General features: G+C 34.4%; 1 protein-coding gene across 2 annotated transcripts in view; it reads right to left on the bottom strand.

Moving 5' to 3' along the window:
* Nucleotides 1–697: 697 nt before the first annotated feature.
* The window catches only part of FNDC3A (fibronectin type III domain containing 3A), a 244,613-nt gene continuing 219,632 nt past the window's right edge, over nt 698–25,678 (bottom strand). The window contains exons 15-26 of one of the 2 annotated variants that reach the window (XM_090258101.1): nt 21,806–21,944; nt 21,211–21,279; nt 20,271–20,389; nt 18,626–18,734; nt 18,364–18,539; nt 14,651–14,764; nt 13,786–13,935; nt 13,408–13,691; nt 13,097–13,309; nt 11,279–11,445; nt 10,056–10,183; nt 698–3,135 (exon numbers count right to left, since the gene is read on the bottom strand). In XM_090258101.1, the coding sequence (XP_090114227.1) occupies nt 2,821–3,135; nt 10,056–10,183; nt 11,279–11,445; nt 13,097–13,309; nt 13,408–13,691; nt 13,786–13,935; nt 14,651–14,764; nt 18,364–18,539; nt 18,626–18,734; nt 20,271–20,389; nt 21,211–21,279; nt 21,806–21,944 (1,983 nt within the window). In that variant the 3' untranslated portion in view covers nt 698–2,820. The remainder of the gene's footprint in view (nt 3,136–10,055; nt 10,184–11,278; nt 11,446–13,096; nt 13,310–13,407; nt 13,692–13,785; nt 13,936–14,650; nt 14,765–18,363; nt 18,540–18,625; nt 18,735–20,270; nt 20,390–21,210; nt 21,280–21,805; nt 21,945–25,678) is intronic. The other variant, XM_090258102.1, reaches the window with a different exon arrangement.

Here is a 25,678-nt window from a genome sequence, read left to right as displayed (position 1 = left end):
TTCATAACGCTACCAATGAACCAGATTTCCTCAAGGTCATAACTTTGAAGGGGACTGAGGTGTCATTATCCTACGTACAATGTTTCTTGTATCTTTTGTCATGAAAAGTCTCTTTTTCATAGTCTATGGCTGGACACAGTCTGTAAAGACCTTGTACACAAAATCTCTCTTTCCTAACCTAACATTTAAAATTTTATGGTGGTGCCTGTATTTGTGGCAATTACAGAGATACTTAGATTTTAAAAAGCAATGCACCCCAGATTAGGTCTGTGGAATGGAAATTTTAACAAGGGATAAGTGAGAGGGAATGTTGACCTTTCTTGTGGAGGGCAGACCTGGGGGCAGATGGCAGTGCCAGTACAGGTCCTGGGCCCATGGAGGTGGGAGAAAGGAGGTACTAGGAAATAGGTGAAGATACAGGAAAGATGATTTTTTTCCAATGGGAAGTTTACCTAAGACTCATCCTTATACTTTCTATATATAAAGAAAGCAAGATATCTAATGAACTGCACAAAATCAAGTTGCCAGGGTAAAACTTCTAATTTTTTTAATCTACTGGTATTTATCTTCTTGAATATGGGTCCTCAAATCCACTGCTGGGAAAATTGTAAGCACATTGCAAGAGTGGAGTCCTTAACATTATCTAGAAGAGGCAGCAAATAATGGATGTATATGAATACAATAAACATACCTCAAAAAAGAATGATACAACTTTTATTTTCCATGGATTTTAAAGATACTTTTTTCTACATAGTTTATGTATTTTTATGATAACATTTTTCATTTGTATGAAGTTCAACCTTATACAACTTCAAGGTGATATGTTTGGTAGTGTATCTAATAATCTTTAAAAAGTTTAGAGTTTTTGGAATGTACAGTATGAGGTAAAATCAAGATTACATTAAAAGTTGTTTTCTCTTCTGCACTAATTTTGCAGTGAGGCTCAAATGGTAAATACACTATTAAATGACATTTACTATCAAAAATAGGAGTTCATTTGCATTACTATGAAAAACATAAGCCACTGTAACAGTCACAGTGGCACATTTTACCACTGTAGACATTCAACTATTATAGAAATCTCTGGGCTATTACACTCAAACTCATTTGTACTGCCAAATGTGGCACCTTTGAGAAGTTTCTAGAAAACAATCACAATCACTTGTTTTTTGGGAAGATATCAGCCTATACATAAGAGATTATATTTAAATAAAATGTAAACATACAGTATATTATAGTGACAGATCATTTTTACCACTTAGAAAGGCCAAGTTATTCCACTTCTCTTTTGAACAAAGGTTAATGTTTCTTTTTTCTACAGCATGGATCATTTGACACAAAACAATTACAACACATGCCCATTCTAATATAAGAGAAATTCTTCAGAGATCAAAGTACAAAACATATGTTCTTTATCAAAGACTGACACAATTGCTTAGTAATCACTAAAATGCTAACCTAAGCAACTAAAAATTAGTGATTCACTATTCTAAAATTCAAATAATAAATTAAAAGTGTCTTACAGATAACAGATGTGCTAAAAGAAGAATTTTAGAAAGTTTCATTACAAACTATTATTACTGGCAGTCATTGACATCTATGCAAGATGTATAATGTGATACTCGACAAAATACAATCTGATCATCGAAGAACTCACAAATGCAAGCTCACAAAACAGTGAATTATGCAATTGCAAAGTGCTCTAATGCAACGTTAGCCACATGCAATCAACAATTTGGAAGTATTCAAATAGACATTGCATTAAACATTAGTTTTTTAAGAAAGAAAGCAGCTTGAAGTATCCTGGTGCAAATTAATTGTCTTTAAATCTGGTATCCCAAACAAAAAGGTTAGATTATGAATTCTGGTGGTGATGGCAGTAGTTATGGGAGAAGCAGCGAAACTTACAGGACTTCTTCAAAATTAGCCGATACCAGATAGGTGTGTGTATTTCTACACTTGGTATGTATAGTTTATATAGAAGCCACACATGTATGTATGTATATGTTCTTATACACATACATATAGTTCAAAGGTTCACAAAATCAAATTAAATAGGTTTGAAATTCAGTTATGATTACTTTAAAAAGTAACTATCTAAAAGCCCTCTGTTCTTTTCCACGTTTTCAAAACCTGAAGATGTGCCTTGTGAGTAAACATTAAATTATTTTAGGTCAAGTAAACTGTCTGTGCTTTCTTGAAGTAATTTATCTGTGAATTCATGAATATATAGTGTAATAAAGAACTCCACATTCCTCAAACAAGAGGCTCTTTTTTCATACATATTCTTTCATCCAGTTTTTGTTTGCTGAGCTCTTCCAGTTATTCATCATAATCCCACTTACCAAATAATTAAGACAAATGAGGAGGTAGAAATATAGCACTAGATTGCTTTCACAGCATCAGACTTTAACATTTTTCTATAGCATGTTAGTGTAAATTTTGAATCATTTACTAGGGAATAATCTTTAAAACAAACAGATCAGGCTGTCAGTGTTACACTCATGCTGACTGGTCAAAATATCAATTATATATTCTTGCCTTTTAGAAACTTTGACAAGAAAGCATGTCAAAAGTAACAGAAAAGAAAGATAAGGGAAAAAAGAAAAGAAAAAACCCAACCAAACAAAATATCAAAAACTATTTCTGTGGCTTATATTCTAATAAAGTGCCTCTACCTAACAATATAAGCACTGAAAATGGCAAAATGATGTACTATAGTCTCAATGCCAGTGCTAAATGCACTGTTTTTGTAAAAGTAATACAGATTTTAGTACATGACAAAATAAATGTAATACAGTATTAAAAATAGTTATATTTTCACTTGATTACAAAGTACTGAATGATAAAGGCAATCAAAATGGAAAAGAAAGCAAACAGCACAAGGATGACGGCTGCACACTGCTCATCACTAAGTGCTCGCTGGGTCCTCGTGCTTTCCACAGTGTCTCTGTTGGTGCTGGCTGGTGGTTCAGTCCTCTGAGAGATGAAGAACACTGTTGTGCTATAGGGACCTACTAGGTCCTGATGCCCCACAGAGTCTTGGCACTGTCGGATGGCACACACACGGAAACGATATTCACAGTTCAGCTGAAGGCTTGAATACCGGAATGAGGAGTCGGGACCCTTGTAAATCTGTTCATAAGATATTAGAAAAAGAATTATGTGAGGAGGCTGGGCAGAAAATCTGTGTTAAAATTGGCTAGTTTTAGAATTACTTTTTCACATGGAAGCTAGTGAGTGCCACTGCTTCTATCTTTTAAATGGTACTTAAAAAATATTTATTCATTAAAGAGCTTACCTGTCTGCTGTATAAGGCAGGAGAAATTGAAAAGTTACAATTTAAGATCTACCCTCACAGAGTTGTAGATCAGGTAAGAGGATGTGCCCCCAAAGTAGCTAGAGAACAAGGAAAATCAGCCCACAGGCATTTCCCTGGTTTCCTCAAATATAAGAAGCCAAACTTTTGTGAAATCACTCCATGAATGGATGAAGAGTTATGTTCATAGCAGCCCTGTTTACAATAGCTAAGTGCTGGAAACAGCCTAAGTGCCCATCTGTAGATGAGTGGATCAAAAAACTGTGGTACATCTACACAATGGAATACTATGTAGCAGAAAGAAAGAAGGAACTCCTGCCATTTGCGACAACATGGATGGAACTAGAGAGAACTATGCTTAGTGAAATAAGCCAGGCAAAGAAAGCAAAATACCATATGGTATCACCCAATACAGGAAACTAAAGAGCAACACAAACAAACGAACTAAATAGGCAAAGACTAGAATAGTAGTCAATAGGGGGGAGGGGGGAGGGAGGAAAAAAAAAAAAAAAAGAAAGGATGAAGAGTGGCCAATCTTGCTCCCTCATTATATTTTTGCATAACTGGTTTCTGCACAATTTCAAATACATCTGTTGAATGAAACAATGAATGAATAGGGAGATTTCTATACCTGTCTATGGCAAATCATTTAATAAACTTTAAACAGGAGAGATCACTTAGAATCACAGAGTTGGATCTTAAAACCGAAGTTCTCTGCCTATCCCTTAAAAGGAAATAAGAAGAATGGAATTCCATGGATTTTCAAGTGTGCTAGTGATTACGAAAATATGTGTTAGAACTGGTCACCCCTGGGTCCAACCTGTGTTCTACCACTTTGCACTCCATGCGATCTTGAATGGTAATTATGATAATTAAGTAACTTATTACTATGCTAAGTGCCCAGCATATAGTAAGTACTCAATATGTGAAGCAATCATTTCTGTTAATGAGTCCCTTCCCTAATTCTGTAAAACCAAGGCTCACAGTAATGTTCCAGCTGAGTTCTCCCAGCTAGTTCGTAGGCTATAAGTCAGATTAACCAAAACCTGGGCTAGCATTCTTTCAAGTAATTTTAGCTGCCTCAATTGTATCTGTATTGTGAATCTAAATTTTTTACATACTGGTTTGCTCCAGAATCCAGCATATAATAGGTACTTAAAAAAAGGGAACTAAATTAGTAAATTATTGACTATTTTTACTTTAAAATGTATTATCAGTGAGTGTTGAGAAGATATATAAAGGAACTTTTATGTAAGGAGGTAAGCCTTAAGATGAATCTTAAAAGAAAATGGTGAATATGCATTAGTTCTGAAGATGCAGATGAGCGTTTCAGGGAGTGGGAATGTAGAAATGGTTCATGTCTGGACAATGGTAAAAGGATTAACTTAAGTAAACCAGAAGGTTGTATTAGAATGCAGTGTGAAACAGCACATATACAATGAGGTCAACTTCATAAAAGTATAATGGGTGATATTTATTTTGTCTTTAAAATTTTTTTTGCTTTCCATTTGTTTCCAAATAAGCATATTAATATGGATAGCAGAAAAACTCAATAAATGGCATTAGGGTGGTAGGTAAGAAATTTGACAGAGGAGGAATATGGTAATACATTAGTTGGGAATTTAGGTTTAATTCCACAGGAGCCACTTTAGGTGTGTGATACTTAAAAAGTGTTTAATGAGTCCTGGTCATAAGGCTGAGAGAGGGATTGAGGGAGGTGGGCAGGACAGGCCCTACTGTTCTATAAAAGCACAAGGTTATGAGGTCTTAGTAGAGTTTTTATGGATCACTTCTAGAAATGACTTTTACTTGAATAAGAGTTAAGAGCCTGCCCCTCACCCCCTGTTCTTCCAAGAGTTTAATGCTTGGGAACCAAAATGATGTTAGTATTTATGATACTGATGAAGTAACAATGAAGTTGAAGAGGAGACTTTGGGAGGGAAGAGATGAGATGAAATTTCCAATTCTGTGTTTTAGATGTTAGGGAGGATATCTAAACAGGGAGATATCTTATAGGCAACTGTAGATACAACACTGAAGAGAACAGATGAACTTGCTAAAGCTAATTTAAAAAGGTTTCTATACCTAAGTGAAGCTATTCAAAATAAACCTCAAGCCTGAGATAAACTGCGTTAGATATTAGAATAAAAAATAAGAATAAAATGAAGAACACCATTTCCACCTTTCCCACCCTTTTCATATTGACAAGGTACAATTTTTATGACCTTAATAAAAAATAAAGGGCAAGAAAAACTCTAATAATTTTTTGCTCCATAGCTATTGCTCACAGATAGTATTACATGTAATTAAAACAAAACAAATGACTATCAATCAACTATCCATTTATAGGAGAGTGTGGCAAATACCAATTAACACAGATTTACGGTTAAGATAATGGTAGATAAGAGATCACTGTTTTCACTGTGTTTTAATTAAGAAATGCAGACTAAATTCAAGCTTATGAAGTTTCTGCATGTTTAGCTGCCCAGGAACTTTGAAGCAGTATGTTAAGTGCCATAGAATTTTACAGGAAAAGCTTTAAAGAAAGTTCAGACTTTCACAATTGATATTTGTCTTTATTTTAGCTTTGTGAATATATCACAGCATGAAGGAAATAATAATTGTAGAATTGGGACCAATAAAAATGAAACCAGTACCTTATGTGTTTATATCTAGCTTTATACCCACAAAACTTATTAAGTTGGCTAGATTAATTTATCAAATACTTTAATACTAAAATTCAAAAATAATCCTGCTGTTATTTTTTAAGGACATGTGCACATGTTTACTATCAAAGATAGTTACTTTTGAAGCTGTTGTTACAGAAGAACAAATTCTGTTTAATTATTTTTACTTTCTGTGTATATTACATGCCCACAATCTGATTTTACACTGAATAATATACACAATATACATTACTTATAGCAGTAATTATAAGACAGTGATTTCAACAATACATTACTTTCAGACTGAGTACACTTAATTAAACCTTTCCTTAAGATTTATTATGTATTTGATTACATTTAGAAGTATTCATTATGACATATACTGTCATATAATTTGTCACACAAATCACATGTGATCCTTCTGTAATTTATGAATATACAGTTGCAAATGTTTTAGTGACTAATGCATGAAGAGAACAGTAAAAACTCATAAGCAACTGGTTATAGACAAATAACCACATAGCTCTTGTCTCTATCATGAGTCCCCTTTATTACTGCTGAGGGAGTTGTAAGTTAACTTGGAGCTTTTGGAGTTCTTAAATTTATTGTGCGTAAGCACCACTTGCAACTTAAAAAAAAAAAAGAAAAAATTGTGGGTCCCACTCCCAGCTACTCAGGTCCACTAGGTCTGAAGGCTACTCTGAGGAGTACTTTTTTGAGAATCTAAGTTCAGAAAGGAAGAAGCTGTAAGAATCCAATAGGCCTCTGTCCCAGTATGCATTCTCTGACACTGCCAACAGTATCCTGATTTTGGATGGGTGTCAAACTGTTCCTTACCTAGCTTATGTATTAGGAGAAGCTGGCCTGCCTCTTCACTCCAGAGGTTGGTCCTGGTTGGCTTTGGCCCTGGCATAGTCACTGGTTCAGGGATGGTTTTGTAACCCAAAGTGCTGCCCACCCCCTAATGTGAATTTAAGTTCCCTATGGCTAAGGGCAGCCACTGAAGACTGAGAGAAACCACGTCCCTGATGACTTCTTTGAGTTTCTGTATCAACCAGTCCAGAAGCCTGACTGCCTTCAGGATTCTTCCTAAGAGGATTTACACTTAACTGCTTGTAAGCCACTTTGAGTTGATTTTCTTGGTATTTGCAACATAATGAGACTCTGACACAGAATGCCTTAGGTACAGACTCCCGGGGGGATTGATCTGCTTTGAAAGTGGCTCTATTGTCCTCCAATATTTTCACTTCACCCTGTTATACCACTTGCAATGCCATGTTGGTTAAAATGCACTTGCTTTTAGAAACACATATACTTCTGTGAAGATTAAAGAGCCAGCAGACACTTGACTTTTGGCATTAATTTTCTCAAGTCTTTCTTTAATGCCATTAAGGTCAGCTATACTATGTATATGGGAGTGATATGTGTGAGAGAGGGGGGCAAGAGTCAGAAAGAGAGTATAATTTTAGTGAATGGGGGCAAGTCTATGTGAGGTGCTGCACAGCAGGGCACAGAGCAGCAAGAAGGCAGCAAAGGTTGGTTAAAGCTGCAGATTGATCAAAGAGGGATAAAACAAGGGAAAAATGCAAAGAAATCAGTTTATTTCTAAGTTTAGCCCAGGTTCATAAGTACTTGTTGATGCCCCACTAATTTGCTTCCAAGTCCCCAAACCTAACAACATTATAGGTTAAACAGGGTTTTAGAGGCTAGCCTAGAAACTCAATCACCAACTTATAAATAAAAATTCCCCTTTTTAAAAACATCAACAGTTCTTAGTGATACAGAATAAAGACCCACATAGACCTGGCTTCCTCTACTACACTTCGTTCTTGAGCCTTACTCAAGTCACACTTGAGAGACCACAGTTCTTCCTAAGCTCACCAGTCCCACAAAAGGCTCACTGAAATGACACTCCTTTTGGAAAACATTCCAAAGTCCAGTTAGAATAAATCATTCCTTTTTATAATGTAGAGTTTATCTTCATTATGACCTTTTGTTTGATTATATAAAATCTCATGTTTATAAAATTTCTGCATACTTCCTAATTTAATTCTAAACAACTCTTGAAATCAAAACAGTAACAGTTTAGTACCATCTCTATTCTTCATATGTAGTATTTAATACATGTGTGTTGAGTGTCAAATAAATATTACATAAAATATCAAATTCTATGAATGGAATAAAACTCTCAAAAATACTTTAAAACTTTTGAAATATAACTTGCCAATAAGTTGTAAAATTTTATCAACATTTAAGAGATTTAGATGAACATATACAAATGAAGTTCTAAGGAAACTGGTATTTTAAGTTTTCCAGAGTGCTTACAATCTGAAGTATGTGAAAGGGATGGTAAGTTTTAGCTTTTGAAAGGGATGGTAAGTTTTAGCTTTTAAGTTAAATGAGAATTAGCATTGCTCTTTTATGTACTGATATATTTATTAAAATTCATATACTACTCAAATGTGGGGTCCCTATTTCCTCTAAACATGTAATACGATTTCTTTAATATTAATTTTGCTTCCTCCTTGGAAGGAAACCTGCTTATCTATAAATTATATTAAAATCTAATTATCATGTCAATTTGTAGATGGCTTAAACAATCAATGCCAAACTTAGTATGACTCTTTGGGGCCTTTTGTAATTTTAGTTAAGAAATGACACATCACACTTAACAAAATTCAAAAGAAAAATATATCTATACTGGAAAATATTCTATTATTAATAGTTATAATGGGAGATCCAAATAAAGATGAATGACTGGTTTCCTAGTAGGAAGAAAAAAACACGATGAGATACTACCCAGCTTAAAAACGCTCAAAATTGAGACGGTTGAGAGCAAAAACAGAAAGTCAGATGAAATAAATATAGAAATTAGGCTTCTGAGTTGTATGAAAAAGTTCTTTATCTTTAAAATTTCTTGGCCAGGAAGTTGATATTTCCTCTAGGCTTCCACAATAACTGTGCCTACTTTAGTATTCACAACACTGCATTATAATTATGAATATTATTATTACTGTAAAAGCCTCCTTAATGGTCTCTCTGCTTCTGCGCATGTCCCACTCTAAACAAAATGACCTTGTATCTTACCATGTGACACCTCTGGTCAAAATCCTCTACTGGCTTCTCATTTTACATGGAATGCAAGTGACAGTATGGCCTATAGTGACCTACATGATATCCACACTACTCATGGATTCTCCCTACCATTCTTCCCCTTGCTCACACTGACCCAACCATACTGGCCTCCTTGTTCATTAAATTTATCAATCATATTCCTACCTCAGGGTCCTTGCACCTGTTGTTTCCTTGTCATGAAACACTCTTCTCTCCATATTTACTTCCTCTGGGTCTCTGTACAAATGTAATTTGACTCCCTGTATAAAACAACACACTCCCTATTCCTTTCACCCAGTTTTATTTTTTCTCCACTGCAGCTATGACTATCTAGCAGACAATATACTGATGTGTTTTGTTGCTTTTAGTACCTCTTTTTCTACTAGAATGCAAGCTCCATGGAGACAAAAACTTTTTATTCATGTACCTGTGTGTCTGGTACAGAGTTCAATAAATACTTGTCAAATGAGTGAATAATCTGTTTAAGTGTAGTTCACATCCAAAATATTTTGAATCCTGAGGTACTGTGTAGTTACTAATATTTGGAACATTTTAAGTACTGAACACATTTTTTTTCAATTATAGTTGACATATATTAGTTTCAGGCATACAACATAGTGATTAGACATTTATATAACTTAGGAAGTGATCATCCTGATAATTCTAGTACCCATTTGACACCATATGTAATTAATACAATATTATTGACTATATTCCCTATGCTGTACTTTACAACTTGTGACTATTTTTATAACTGCTAGTTTGTACTTCCTAATCCCTTTACCTTTTTCACCCCAACCCATAATCTTGTGACTATCAATTTGTTCTCTGTATCTATGGGTTGGACAAATGTTTTTGAATTAGGAAGATAAAGATAGTCAAATCTTACACTGAAAAATTTATAAAAACGAGAAAGGTAGAAATATGTATCCACAGAATTATATCTTGGCACGTACCTGTTTGAATTCAGAATCTTTTCCAACCATAACCTGAAGACTGTAAATAACTGGATCACCTTTCATTGGCTGTAAATACTCCCATGTAATTTCACAAATGTGATCATTTACTTTCTCTATTTTGGGGGCTATAGAGAACAAAAAATAAAAATCTGCTCTACTGAATTTTCACTTGAAACATTACATGTACACTTGTTTCAATCATCAACAAAACTTTAAAACTATTATTAAGAAATAAATATCAGTGAATTTTAAAAAACTTGCAGAGAAATGATCAATGGTTCACTCTTATTATCTTCAGGCTATACAATTTACCACAGAATCTATACTGCCTAGATTGACTAAGATTTGTCAAGATAAGCACTTTTTTATTGAGCTAAGAAGGCAACAGAGGGGTATATGAAAGTTCAAAAACAACTACAATGGTACTTTTAAGAGCATAACTAGAAGATGAAATTCATAATTTAATCTCTTAAGAGGATGAGTCAAAAAATACTCCTAGTTCTTTGACCACATATGACTGTCTCTGTCATCATTGTTAGAAATACTATTCAAGAACAGTCCCATTAACTGCTTGTATATTCAAGTACATGATCCAGAACATTGTATCAGAAGTCTGTGATTTGTCCTCAGAGTGTTAGGAATTTTAGTGTTTTTGGCTAAATGCGCCAAGTACAACCTTGCTGTGATCACTTTTAAATAAGAACTCCTCTGAAATTAATTTTAAAGATATTTGTGTATACAAATGTATGCATGTATATGTATGTGTGTGTGTGTGTGTGTGTGTGTATAAATTTAGTTTAAAAATTAAAGAATTCACATTTTGTTTAAGACAACCTGGCTTTCTCCCTGAAATCCAAATAACAATAAATGAAAAAACCCCAGAATTTGTAATTGTTTTTCTTTGAATAACAATAGCAGAAACAGCTAATGACCCTATTAGAAAACCAGCCTATCTATTCAATTTAGTATTTTTATGTTAGATTATTAAAAAGGTCAGTGACAAAAACCAGTACTTGTCTGAGTATCAATCTGTCAGATAAAATAGCTTTTATTATTGAGTGAAAACTACCAGTAGGTGGGCCTATCCAATTTCTTTCTTATAATTTAAATATTGGACATATGTTGAATGATAAATTTTTATAACAGTACATAAAGCACTTGAAGACAACGCATTTAAAAACAGTTTGCTATTGAATAAAATAACTTGATGTATAACTTACCTTTCAAGGCAGCTGGGACAGATTTTGTAGTAGTGAAAATATATTCTTGGGAGAGAGGACCTTCCCCTGATTCATTACAAGCTTGAATACAGAATTTATAGGATGTTGACTCATTAAGTCTTTGTACTTTGTATGTATGACATGGACCTCTGTACAAGGATACAAATCTAAAATGGAAATGATTCATTAAAAATAATCCTTGACTATCTTATGTTTAAAAACTACTAAAAAGTACATTTGGGATATTATTTAGGAATTTAATGTCAGGGTTGGTTTGTCACTCCAAATAAATATGTGTTTTTTCATCACATGATGAAAATCACAGAAGTGGTAAATTTCTTAATTGGACATAGTTTTCTGAAAAATTATTGCTAAATTTCATATCCAGCCATGATTTTCAGGCTTCTAATTGTGCTTTAATGTACACATTAAATAAATATATTCAGAACACCACAATTTTTATTATAAATTATTTCTAACTGGAGTCATAGGTATATAATTTGTCACATAAAAAAGATAACTCTTTTTCCCAGGCATAATTTAGCTGATCTGGTGATGTTTTTCTAGAGATTTACATAGTAGTATGAGAGAAAATATTATTTCCCATAAATTATTCACTTGAATTGTTTGAGGGGAAGTTTAATATTATGTATGTTACCTATAACTTGAATGTTTCCCAATATTTTTGATTGGCTGTTTTTAAATTTTTTGGAAGTTGGGAAATGAATAATGAATGCTCATATAATTCTAGTAGTCTGAAAACCATAGTCAGGTTAAAAATGAAATGTTTAGTGATCTGAAGTAACAGTAATTTCCAAGAAGCAATAATTGAATAAGCCTTGCCTTCTTAATCGCATGTGTGTGTATTTAAAGATAGGATAAAAACAGTGGTAAAATCACTGTTGACAAAGATGAACAATGACAAAATCTGTGGTCAGGGAACAGCTGAAATAGCATTCTGACATTATCCTACAGCAAATGTAAATAGAAGGTCAGTAACTACAGATATTAAATTGATTTATTAAATTTATATAGTAAATCCACAATGTCAAAAATTTTATAATTTATTTTCTATAACCAAGGCCACTAGTCATACCCTATAACAATCCTCTGGGTGCTAGCTAAATATTAACTGAAGTTCTATAATAGAATATAGATCATAGTATAGGCTATCTTTAATAGAATCTATATTATTTTTCAAATACTTATTAGACTTGTTTCCAGTAAACCTTCTTTCACTATTCCAAATGTAAATACTAGGAAGGGGATGAAAATAACAATCATTTACTGTAAAAATTGCCTCTTGCTGAAAATAAGCATTCAAGAATTAGCAGAGATTATGTTTCTTTTACTAGTATGAAGAAAGTAAATGCATTAAAGCAGTGATTTTCAACAGGTATGCCACAAGAATTTTTAAAACATGAAATACCTGTCAAGTGAAAATGTGACAATAGCCAATATAATAATAGCTGTGCAGTGTGAATGGATCAAAATTATACCTATTTTTTTTGTGTGTGTGTGTGTGTACTGCCGAATTTTACTAATTAGTTTATGTGTGCCATGATGTGAAAAAGGTTGAAAATTGCTGGGTTAGAGATGTGAGCCAAAGAATAGTCCCCTTAATTTTCTTTCTTGGCATCCCACTCGCAAGTTAAAACCAGAAAGTCTTCATTGTGTCTTCTAACGCTTCAAAGACAGCACACTTAAAAATTATCATGCTAATTCTATTTTTAAAAATTTATTTACTTCTATTGTTTATAAAAATTTACATACTTAAAACCCAAGAAACTACACAAAGCAGCACTTAAAAACACCTACCTTCCATTCTTATCCACCATCTGAAGGTGGTACTGAACAGAATCTGCTGACAATATTTTTGGGGTTCCTTCTCCCCATTTCAGCTTAAGGTTCTGGTGGCTGAAGGCAACACATTCCAGACGAGGTGGATCAGGAGGGAGGGGCTTAGTTTTTAATTTTATCACGTGGCTGAAAGGACCAGCTCCAAGGCTGTTCAAGGCTTGAATTCGTATTCTAAATACCACATAAAAGAAAAAATGTTTAGTTTATGATTATGCTTTTAAAGTGTCTCTCTAGTCTAGACAAATATTAGCATAGTTTTTATAGTGTACCTGTATGTTGTATCTGGCTGCAAATTGTCTATAATATAGCTTGTAACCTTTCCTACTGTCAAAGGCTGTTTATCTCCAAAGTCTATGCTGTAGGCAAGGATTTCTGAGCCATGGTCACAAGGCTTTTCCCAGCTTATTGCAAGGCATGTAGAAGGTGAATAATTGGGATTTTTTATATCATCATCACTTATTTCTTGAAGACAAGTCACAATAGCAGGAACTGATGGTGGAGTAACACAGGCTGCTACTTCACTGAAAGGGCCAGCACCCACAATACTCAGAGCCTAGAAATTAACAGAGCCCATAGTTAACAAAGACATATGAAAATGCTCACAAAACCCTGGATAAAGTAAGTAACAAGGCCCAGATTGCTTTTACCTGGACTCTGCAATAATAGGTCGTTGCTGGTGAAAGTCCTTTTAATTCATAACTGAGACCGGGCCCACAGTAACATATCTGCATACTTCCTTCAACTCCTCCCCACTCCAATCGATAATCAGTGACATCAGTTCCATTACTCAAAGGGACCTTTGAGTTAAGAAAATGATGAAGGTCTTAAGTTTTGACATTAATTAAATAGCTTTTGGGCAAAAATATTCTTTACCCAAACATATTGAAAACTGGGTTGCTTCTGAATTTCTTTAAACATTTAAGCAGAATTAAGACTACCCAATACTATTTTTATTTATTAAGACCACCTGAATTTAAGATTCATCAAAAATATAACATTGTTTTGATTAGAAAAAGAAATATCACTGAATCACTTTAGAAAGAGTACTTTAAGGTAAATATATTTAAAAATATTTCTAGTAAGTAATATAAAACGGTACATCATACACAGATATTTTCTTTGTTAAATATCAAAGGAAACTGAAAATGTAATTATCATTACTGACTATCACTATACACAATAAATACACTGGAGATAATAATTATGAGAAATAGTATTATACTAATTCCTATGAATGTTCTGAACATTAAGCTAGCTAGTGGTTAAATATCTCAGTATTGACACAAACCTTTGACAAAAATACAAAGTACATCACGAACAAGAATCTAAATACTTGTAAATACACCTTTCTTAAATGCTTCAAAGAGAAAAAAGAGCTCACTTTTTGCCATGTAAATTTAATGACACTTTTTGTATAATTTAGGAGATATTATGAACAGGATCTTTATATTATTTTATATAAACTTCTAATTTCTTAAGAAAGTACATAAAAGTCAATGGAAATTACAATACCTCCCAATTCACTTGTGCACAAGTTGCAGATCTGCATGTTACTTGAGGGGGCTTGCATTGATCTGGTGGTCCTGGGGCTGTAGTAATATCACATTTTTCTGAAAAGAGTCCAAACTAGAAAAACAAATATAACGAGCGTTTTCATTTCTCACCTACTGATGACATAGCTCTCCATAAAATTCATTTAAGTGCATAATTCCTCTCCTTCAAGATTAATTAGTCATAATATAATTCTAAAAGCATCCACAGGATGCAAAATCATTTAATGATCATGGAAGTGAATATGTGGAGTATTACTGTAGTTTCTTCTTCTGACCCTTATTCCTTCATGAACTATTTTTTTTTTTTTTTTGGGTAAGAAAGGCAGGGCATAAAGGAATTAGGTAGGTGGAATCAGTAAGAAGACATTATGTGAGGAGTGAAAAAATGGATACCAATTAAAAAACCGAGAGATGGTAGGCATAAATGCTATCTTAAAACTTTACAAGGGTCTAAAAAATACATTCTTTGGAAATACAGAAAGCAAGCATTTACTCAAGATAATTTAGACAAATTATTACAAACCTGAAAATACAGATTAAGGATATGTACTAGTATTAAAGATGCTATCCCAATACACTGCTGCCTGTGGGGATGACAAGATAATGACTTATGTAAGAACTGCCAACCAAGTACTATATAAACTTGGCATGTAAGAAATAGAAAAATAGAGAATCTTTTCGGACTTCTGGCCAAGATGGAGGCGTAGACAGACACACTGTGTCTCCCTCCACAATTAAGAAGGAATACCACTACCTCAAAACTAGAAACAACCAGAAGTTCCAGAAAATCAAACTGCATGGAAGTCCAGCAAACAAAGATATACAGAAGAAATACTCATCCAGACAGGTAGGAGGGGTGGAGAGGACGCAGTGTGGTGGCGGCAGTAGCAGCGGCAGGCAGGCAGGCAGAAAGCGCAGTCACACGTTTTAAAAAGACAGGAGGGACACCTGGGGAGCATTCCTAGCTCCTTACTGGACCTCGCAGCTCATGGTCCCAGCACTGGGGAAAATCAAGCCTCACTGCTCCTGACTATGCAGACCAGTGGGCATTGGGGTGGAGACAGAAACTGCCAGTCTCAGCAGAGTCTACTTGTTTAAAGGGCTCCCACAGTCCTAGAATGTCTGCAGACCCACCCACTCTGGGAATGATGGCCAGGACAGCAGCTAGAGGGGCGCCAGTCCGGTACGGAAGTGGGAGGGTTCCTGGAAAAGAAGCAAGTGCTGGGCAGGTGGCATTGTTCCCTCTCAGACCCCTTCCCAACATACAGCGCCAAAATGTGGTGAAATAGGTCGCCCTGTACTGACGAATCCCTAAGGCTCCACCCCTTACAATGTAACAGGAGCGACAACTCTACTGGGACGCAGAGGCAAACAAACACAGGTGCCTGTCAGAATGAGGAGACACAGAAGTATGGCCCAAAAGGGGAAAGAGATCAAGGTTCCAGTGGGAGAACTAAGTGACGAGGAGATAGCCAACCTAACAGATGTAGAATTCAAAACACTGGTGATAAAGATGCTCAGGCTTGACAGATATGCTTGAGTTCGGCAAATGCATAAGAGAAGAAGTGAAGGCTATGCTAAGTGAAATGAAGGAAAATTCACACAAAACCAATGGCGAAGGGAAGGAAACCAGGGTTCAAATCAATGATTTGGAACATAAGGAAGAAAACAGTCAACCAGTGCAGAATGAGGGAGCAAGAATTGAAAAAAATGAGGAAAACTTCCTAAATTTTGCGAAGGAGATGGACATACAGGTCCGGGAAGCATGGAGGGTCCCAGGTGAGCTGGACCCAGAGGGGACCACAACAGGATGCATCATAATTGCGATGCCAAAGGTGAAAGATAAAGACAGAGTCCTGGGGGCAGCAAGAGAGAGGCGGAGAGTTGCCTATAGGGGGGTGCCTATAGGACTATCAGCTGATTTCTCAGAAGACACTTTGTAGGCAGGAAGGGACTGGCAAGCAGTATTCAATGTGATGCAGAGCAACCTGCAACCAAGATTACTCTATCCAGCAAAGCTATCATTTGGAATGGAAGGGCAGATGAAGTGCTTCCAAGACAAGGTAAAGCTAAAGGAGTTCATCATCACCAAGCCATTATTATATGAAATGATAAAGGGACTTACTTAAGAAAAAGAAGACCATAACTATGAACACTAAAATGAAAACAAACTCACAACTATCAACAACTGAATCTAAAAAGTAAAACCAAAATCCAACTAAGCAAACCAGAATAGGAACAGAATCCTAGGTATGGCGATCATTTGGAAGGTTATCAGCTGGGAGGTGGGAGGGGGAGAAATGGGGAAATGGTGCAGGGCTAAGGAGCATAATCAGTTGGTACAAAATAGACAAGGGGATGTTAAGAATAACATAGGAAATGGTGTAGCCAAACAACTTATATGCACAACCCATGGACATGAACTAAGGGGGGGTGGGATTACTGGAGGGAAGAGGGGTACTGGGCAGAGAAGAGCAAAGAGGAAAAAAATTGGAACTATTGTTAACATAATCAATAAAATATACTTGAAAAAAAAGAAAAGAAATTGAAAAATAAGGTTACAGATATAAATGCTGAATTCAACTGGAGAACATATAGTACAGTTCATTAAAACGTTAATGGAAAGAAAAAAAGCTTAGTTTAATTTTGTTAAATTTTAATTATAGAATAGTTCAAAGAAACAATGATACTCAACTGAGATCAAAAATTACTGCTTTGACCTTAGAATAAAACCTGCTTTAATGCAGGGAGATGAGAGGTTGTCATAGTTGTATGGAAAGGGCTTTGGCTCTAGAGTCTGACAAACCTATGGCCTACCTCTATCACTTTTTAGTCTGTGTGACTGTGGGCAAGATATTTAGTTTCTCTGAGCCCCAGTCTCCTGAGTTGTAAAGCAGAGATATTGCCTATTTTGTCCATTTTATGGAGTTGTACAGATATATATATATGTATATATTTATTTATTTATTTTATCCTCACTAGAGGACATTTATTTCATTGCCTCTAGAGAGAGAAGGGAGAGAGAGAAACAGCAATATAAGAAACATCGACTGGCTGCCTCCCGTATGCACTGAAATGGGAATTGAACCTGCAACCTAGGAATGTGCCCTGACCATTAATCAAACGCACAATCTTTCAGTTGTGGGACAATTTTCCAACCAACTCAGCCACACAGACCTGGGCAAGATATTTAGATAATACTAAAAAACAAAACAAACAAACAAAAAAAAACCCAAACCAAAAAACAAACAAACAAAAACTTCACACAAAACCAGAAAAGCTTAAAATGTAAATTTTTCCTTAGGCAAAAAATAATGTCACAATTAGTTGTTGATGGAAAGTAAATGCTGTATACAACCAGCCTCAAAAAACAAATATTTTATCTTATGATCTTGTTTCTACTCTTAAATGTACTAAGTAAAGCCTATTAGCACTACGTGAAAGGCAAATTTTAGCCCAGCTGAAGTCTAAAATGTCACAAATTGTAAGTGGGATTGAAAATATTGAGATTCTATAATAATTAAGTTATGGTATATACTGACCTCTCTCTTATTTATCAATGTAGGCTTAAAATTGTGAACTATAAAATATGACGTCACAAATAAGGATGCAGTTATATATGTTACATGAAACACCACTGTAATTATAATTCAGTCATTAGGGTCTTCCTACCCCCATTTTATTAGCTGCACGCAGTCTGAAGCTGTAAGTCTTTCCAGGAAGAAGGTTGCTCACTGTACATTCTACTTCAGAACCTTGGTAAACTTCTCTGGGTTCATCTTTTTCTACAGAAGACATTTCCACACTGTAGCAGGAAATGGGAGACCCACCATCGACCAGAGGTGGTCCTAAAGGTGGAAAGATTTATGCAACTTAACAAGAGGAACATATTAGTATTAACTTAATTAAAATTTATTACCAAAATGGAAATTACCCCATCGTAATTGTATTTCTTTTGCTTTGGATCTACCCTGTAATCTGGGAGGGAGGCATGGGCCAGGAGGCACAGCTGGCGTCTGCACAAGTAAAGTTTCAGATACCTGCTAAAACAAAAGCAAAAACAAAACAAAAATGCCCCAAGCTAAATAATCAGACTGTTTTTGTTAAAGAAAAATAAGAGAAAGATCACACCAAATTTAAAACTACATTTGACTGTCAACTGAAAAGAAAGTTCTGAGTAAAATCAAAAGCCAACTAAGTCATTAAAATGTAGAATTTATATAGACAAATAAAGACACCATAAATACTATGTACATAGTAAGTTATCAAACAAAATAAAGTAAAAACTCTTCCTTTTCTTATTTCCATTAATAAAAAACAAAAAAGCCCTACCTCTAACAAAACCTAATGGGCACTGTCTTTCACCCTGTCGAAATGAATCCACAAATGTCTTCTAAGAAAGTATGTTTTAATATTCTGTAAATGTTATTTGCCATATTATCAGGAGGTTTAGACCATTTTGACTACTTTACTGTATACTGCATTTTTAACCTAAACACTCATTTACTTATTTAATTAAAAAGGCTCCTCTTCCTTTCCACCTAAAAATACATAATTCAGAAATCAGGTAAAAAATAGTTCAAAAATAAAGTTTTCCCAAGTATTTGTCATTATTCCAGGTGTTTGGTATTACTTTCTGCTACTATGCCATTTTAAAAAAGTCTTCTAGTTTTAATTTATTTTCTTAAAAATATTAACACAAACCCAGTGCCATATTCCTTATCTACACTGTATTAAGATTTACACTTAACTTTCTTTCCAAAGATAAATAAAGTATTTGGTCATCACCTTATTCTGAGGTATAAGAATGCTATAATGCTATATCAGACAAATTTCTGTGGGGGTCGAAGGTGCTGTGCAGGACAGGTTTGCTTTCTTATAAAATCCAGATTCTCTCATTAGATAAAATGAAGCAATTGGATCCCAAGCCTGTTGGGCAGGACTTGTACTCAAGTTTCACAATACTTGCATTTTCAACAAAAAGCTTATAATTAATTTTTAAAAGTACTTTTATTGCATTAAACTTCATTTGAAAAATAATAATTATGAATTATATTCATTAAAAAAAAATCACTCCTATTAAAAAACATACTTCTCCAGAACATTACATATATCTCATATATAGTCAATGGCACATTTTAAGTTTATTTTGGTTACTGGATCTCTTAAGAATAAAAATAATTACCAACTTTTCTGAAATAAGTAAATATTAGAATCTGTGTTTAAATAGTAAGTGATTATTTTACGGTTTATACTGATACACATAACTTACAGAACAGTAAATCAGCTTCAGTTATTTTATTTCTATTTGTTAGGTATGGTTATACTAAAATTTATCTTTATAAAATTTTCTGCAATGTTCTTATATATTTGCTTTTTCCAAAGCTAAACACCAAGCAGAGAATAGATATTCACTGAATAGAGACTATAAGTAAGCTAAGTACTATTATTAGAATATTTTGGTCAGTATAAAATTAACCACCTAGGTCACAGAAATTACATTTTAATATTTGAAGTGGTATCTGGTGATGTCATTTCATTTGACCACACTTAAAAAAAAAAATCTATGTAAGTATTACCGCACTCTGTCCTCCATCACTGATGCAGTAAACCCGTAAACGATAGAAACAGCCTGGATTCAGTCGATCACAAAGATGTTCCCTAGTAGCTCCACTGTGTATCATATCCCATTTGTTTCCTGTAAGTGAAGAATTATGTTCAATCAGCTCCAAGGTAATGTTTAACGTTTTGGTATAATGGACACGGCAGGTATCCTAGCTTCACAAAATAAGTGTTTATATAATTTGTCAGAAACAATTTAAGCTTGTTTAGAGTTTCCTGGAAATGATCTAATTTTCTTTATGTGTGTAGCTTCCTAGACAAATTTTGCATGGCTTTGTTAAAGGGAAATATCTCTGTAACTCTGTACAGACTCTGGCTTATATTGATAATTTGTTTTTAATTAAGCATTTAAAATGTGTTTACTGGTCCAGTAATAACGTTATAACACACAAAGAAAAGAAAAAAACCAACACCATAGGAAGTTGAGTCTTAATTAAAAGACATCCCTATGTTTTGCAGGCACTAGGTCATTTTATAGAAATAAAAATTATTAAATGTGTCATTCAAGAATAAAGTTCACTAGGCATAAAATTTATTACTAAAACTAGTATAATGTTAAATTTTGTAAGATAATTTTTCTCTGATATATCTGGGTATAAATCTAAGTGAATAAACTAACTTCAGAAGACCTTAAAAACACTGGACCTGAGCAATGTGAATAAACAAAAAACAATAAAGTATAAATGTAATAATATAGGTGCACAGCAATCTTACACTTGATCTGCTGTATTTCTGGAGATTATAACTCAAAGTGGATCATAACAGGCAAAATCCCAACTACTACAAACAAAAGAAAAAAAGAACAAAGAGGAAAGAAAAGAGATCATATAAAATGTTAAGTCATGAAGAGTAGAGGCAGACTGATATAAAATATTATTTTTTAATAGTTATTCTTACCATGAGAACCTTCTGCCATCTCCACTACATATTTACTGATGGCTGCCCCTCCGTTGTCTTTTGGTGGGTCTAGCCAAAGAAACAAAAGTGGTATTAGGCAAAGAACATGCAATTTAAAATGACAGAAAATCCTAATAAACATAATACCAAATCTAGGATCGCTTAAAAAGGAAAAAGAATCACCTACAATGCTTTTTAAAAATTAATATCAACATCTCATTACTCTATTGTTTTTTTTGCATTAAGTTGTATATAAGCAGGTATTCAATATATGTGTTTTAAATGAGTGATTTTCATTTCTTATGAGAGGCAGGATGACCATGACGCAGGTGGCATTAACTACAAGTTCAATAATCTTCTATTTCACAGAGTACTGACCCTGTTATAGTCCTACAGTGGATTCTATCAAATCTGAACTTGGTATGTGTGAGTACATAGCTGTCTACAAAAAAGAACCTCAAACAATGACACACATTTCCTATTAAACTTGCTTGAGCTAATATATTTATTTAAATGTTTTAAAGATTATCTTAATATTGAAATCATTTTAATCAAATATAAAAGTAATGATGTGTAAATATGCCTAATATCTTACCCCAAGTTATTTTAAAACTGTGTGAATGTATCTTTCCTTTAACTGAAGGCTTTACAGGTACTCCTGGTTTATCAGGGCAGGTAGTGAATTCTACTACTTCACTTGGGTTACTTTTACCTTCTGAGTTGTAAGCAATAACCTGTGGTGAGAACACAAAAACATAAAATAATTAATGTTTGATACCTAATGATATTGGTTTAATGTACAAAGGGATGAAAGGTAAATCAAATGATAAAGTTTTCACATTGTGATGACTATTTACATGAGAATTGTCATTGAAGGGACTCAGCATATATGAATTCAGTCCTGGGAATACAAACATAAATCTAGCAATTCTGATACTAAACAAGAGTAATTAGAGGAACAAACTATAATCTGATAATACTTGATGGACTTTAGGTTTATTTTACTTATTCTTCCAATATTCTTCAGGTGTTTAACGAGATGTCCCACAAATTCTTTGAATACCCTTTCTTCAAAAGACAAAGGCTCATTCCTCTTCCCTTCCAACTGTACTTAATTGCTTACTTCTAACAAATCAAATGTAGCAAATATGATAGTATGTGTAGCTTCCCTACAGAGAAGCTTATGTGGTGAAGAACTGGGAAGAATTGAGAGATCCTGGCAACAACCACTAAAGTGAACTTGGAAACAAGTCCTTCAGCCTCACTCAAGCCCTCAGATGACTGCAGCCCCAGCTGACATTTTGGCAACAACCTCACAGAAATCCTGCATCAGAAACACTCAGCCAAGCTGCTCCTGAATTCCTGACTCAGACACTGTGAGGAAATAGATGTTTGTTTTGTAAGTTACTAAGTTGTACAGCAAAAGATATATATAATGCATATAGGTATTACTATATTTGACTTTAGCAATTTAATTATATTTATATTTTAATGTATGTCTTCTACAGAACTTAAAGCTCAAGCCCAGTGTCAAACTTGATATAATTTTCACCTTTCCAAACCTGCTCCATCTCTATTCTTGCCTATTGGTAAAAAGCACTACCATCTACCTACTTGCTCAAGTCAAACAACTACAAGAATCCTTAATTTTTCCTTCTCTAAATCTATGTATCAAAATCTATAGCAATTCCTCTCTCCCCATCTGTGTTTTCACCTTCTGCTGTTTCAGTTACCTGTGGTCAACTGCAGTCTGAAAATATTAAATGGAAAATTTCAGAAATAAACAATTCATACATTTTAAATTGTGCATTGTTCTGATTAGCATGATGAAAGCTTGTGCTGTCCCACTCCAGCCTGCCCAGGACATGAATCATCCCTTTGTCCAGTGCATTCATAATGTATATACTGCCCACCTGTTAAATCAGTTAGTAGCCCTCTTGGTTTGTAACAGAGACAGGGGGTGAGGAGGTGGGAGAGGAGGGTAAGAGAGACAGAGACAAGAGACACTGACTTTAGGGTCTTTTGCATTAGCAATTATTGCCCTTCCTGGAATGTTCTTTCTGATCTTGACATGCTATCACCTTCTTGCTATTGAGATATGTTTAAACGACATTTCTGAGACTTCCTTGACTACCCAAGTAATTGTCATGTCACCCTATTTTAGTTAACTTATCACTATCTGATATTTGTTTGCTTGTTCATTGTCTGTTCCCTTCACTAGAATATTAGTCATTTTGACCACTGTTGTATTTCTAGTTTTTAGAACAGTACTTATAGAGTAGATGTTCAATCATTATTGAATGACTCACAGATAGGAACCACTATGACATGTTGTGACACTACACACAAGGATCTAAATAAACCTACTATCCCAAATAACTCATGCAGCTCATGAGAACTCAGAAAAATTTAGATGAATTGTTCAATTTTGCTCAGGCTTCCTCAGTCCTCCCACTAGTATTGGGATGGATTTTTAGGATGTTTCTTACTCTGCTGATATACAAATTAGATTACAAAGAGGATCAAAACACTCCCCAATATGGTACAGTGTCTACGAAGACCTAATAATTAGAAGAAAACTTTAAAATACTCACCCAAAGATATGTTTACTGCTTTTAGAGAGACTGGGGTGAGGGAGAGAAACATCGATCTGTTGTCTTCCATATGCGCCCTGACTAAGGATCGAACCCACAGCCTCTTGGGGTTATGGAATGATGCTCCAACCAACTGATCCACCCAGCCAGGGCCCACTAATTATGTTTTTAAAAGCTACATAATATTTCAGCATTGCCTCCTTTTACTTCAGTTAGCCATAAAGGTATAAAGCCATAAGGCTATTTACTTCTATCCCAATTTTACAAATAAACAAAACAATTATTTAGTGCCCACAATAGAGGGAGCATGGTGCTCAAAATTCTAGGTGTGGTGCACTCTTTTACCATCATTAGAATCTTTCTGCAGAAGACAAGCAATATGCACATCAAAAGAATAAGGCAAGAGAGGAAAGATAACTATGGCTTAAAATGGCCTAGAGAAGCTTTGAAAAGAAAATGGAAGTAATACAGGGTCTTCAGGGGCAACAGCAGTGAAAGGGGAAGCTTGGGTAAGAGAGAGAACAGAAAGCTATGACTGTAAGAGCAGAAGTAAATAGTAAACTAGCTCTGCTCAGGAAAGGATGAATAATCAGTCTAGTGAGGTAGCCTGTCATGTAAGGAGTGAAAGACAGTATATTTAAAAAACTAAATTGGTCAGAAAAAAAAGACCCTATGCCAAACTAATGAAACCTTTTCAAAGGGAAAGCTGTTTTAGAAAGGTTAATCTAGTTACAGAACAGAACTTGAATTAGAAGGCAAAAGAATAGCCTGAAAACAATTCAGAACAGGTTTTGAGTTTTAGTATCTTCAGGATAGAAATGACAACAGAGAAAGGAAGGCAGACAAGATGAGAAAAAGGAAAGGAACATGACAATGGACTGTCATAGATGCTGACATATAAGTGAATTTCAAGGATGGAAGACAAGAGAAGTTAATGGATACAGAGACCATTTTAATTTCTCTCCATTGATGAAAAGGCCTCAAAAACAGGTAATACATTGAAACAAAAGTATGTAAGGGCTCTCAGCCCTTACACTGTGAAGAAGTCTTATTACTTGAAAAACTATTTTTCACGAATTCCAGGAAACAAGGCATCATTTTTCTAATGGCTCAGAATCATAGGGACTGAAGCCTTTCTGCCTTTCTTTCCTTTCTTTCCCTCCCCTCTTTTTTCCTTCTTTCTAATTTGGATACCAGGTCTTGCCTTGGACCAATTTCCAATGAACCATTTGATGAAATTAGCATTGTTCGCTTTATTTTCTGATTTTAAGAAATGACTTTCTTATGCTTCAAATTTTTTATTTTCAACTTTCTTTTATCCTTTAAAGTCTTTCATTGTTTCAATTTTGTTTTAGTATTTTGAGAATCCTAGGATGGTCTTTAGTATTTAATCTAGAACTCTGGCATTTGGAAAACAGTCATACTAGAATTTTACTTTATATAATTCATGTCCTTATTGTTTCATTAAAAATAATAACATACTATTTAGTAATTACTTCCTAAATCATAATATTTTTATTGCTTTTGTTTAGTATTCTAAGATTTCTTTAGAGTGTTAAGATTTTATTTTAATAATATGCTTCCTTGAAAGAGAAGTCTGCAATATCAAGCTAGAAAAGGAAGACAGACATAGCAATAATATTTAATGATTTAAAACCCTCTCTCTTGGTACCCAGAACATAGTAGATTCAAAATAAACATCTGGGCTTCCAAAAAACTTTATACATTTTCTCTTTCCTAGTATTTTTCTCCTCTAGATCAGTAGTTCTCAAATTTCAGAGAATCATTTGGAGGGCTTGCTAAAATAGATTGCCAGACTGTACCCTCAGAATTTCTGATTGAATAACGTGGGGTGGGGCCAGTGAATTAACATT

Source organism: Furipterus horrens, unplaced genomic scaffold (genome assembly GCF_987537825.1).
Source record: "Furipterus horrens unplaced genomic scaffold, mFurHor1.1.pri manual_scaffold_12, whole genome shotgun sequence".
Classification (NCBI taxonomy): domain Eukaryota; kingdom Metazoa; phylum Chordata; class Mammalia; order Chiroptera; family Furipteridae; genus Furipterus; species Furipterus horrens.
The sequence above is the reverse complement of the archived record's forward strand: the minus strand, read 5'-3'. Positions and strand labels throughout refer to the sequence as shown.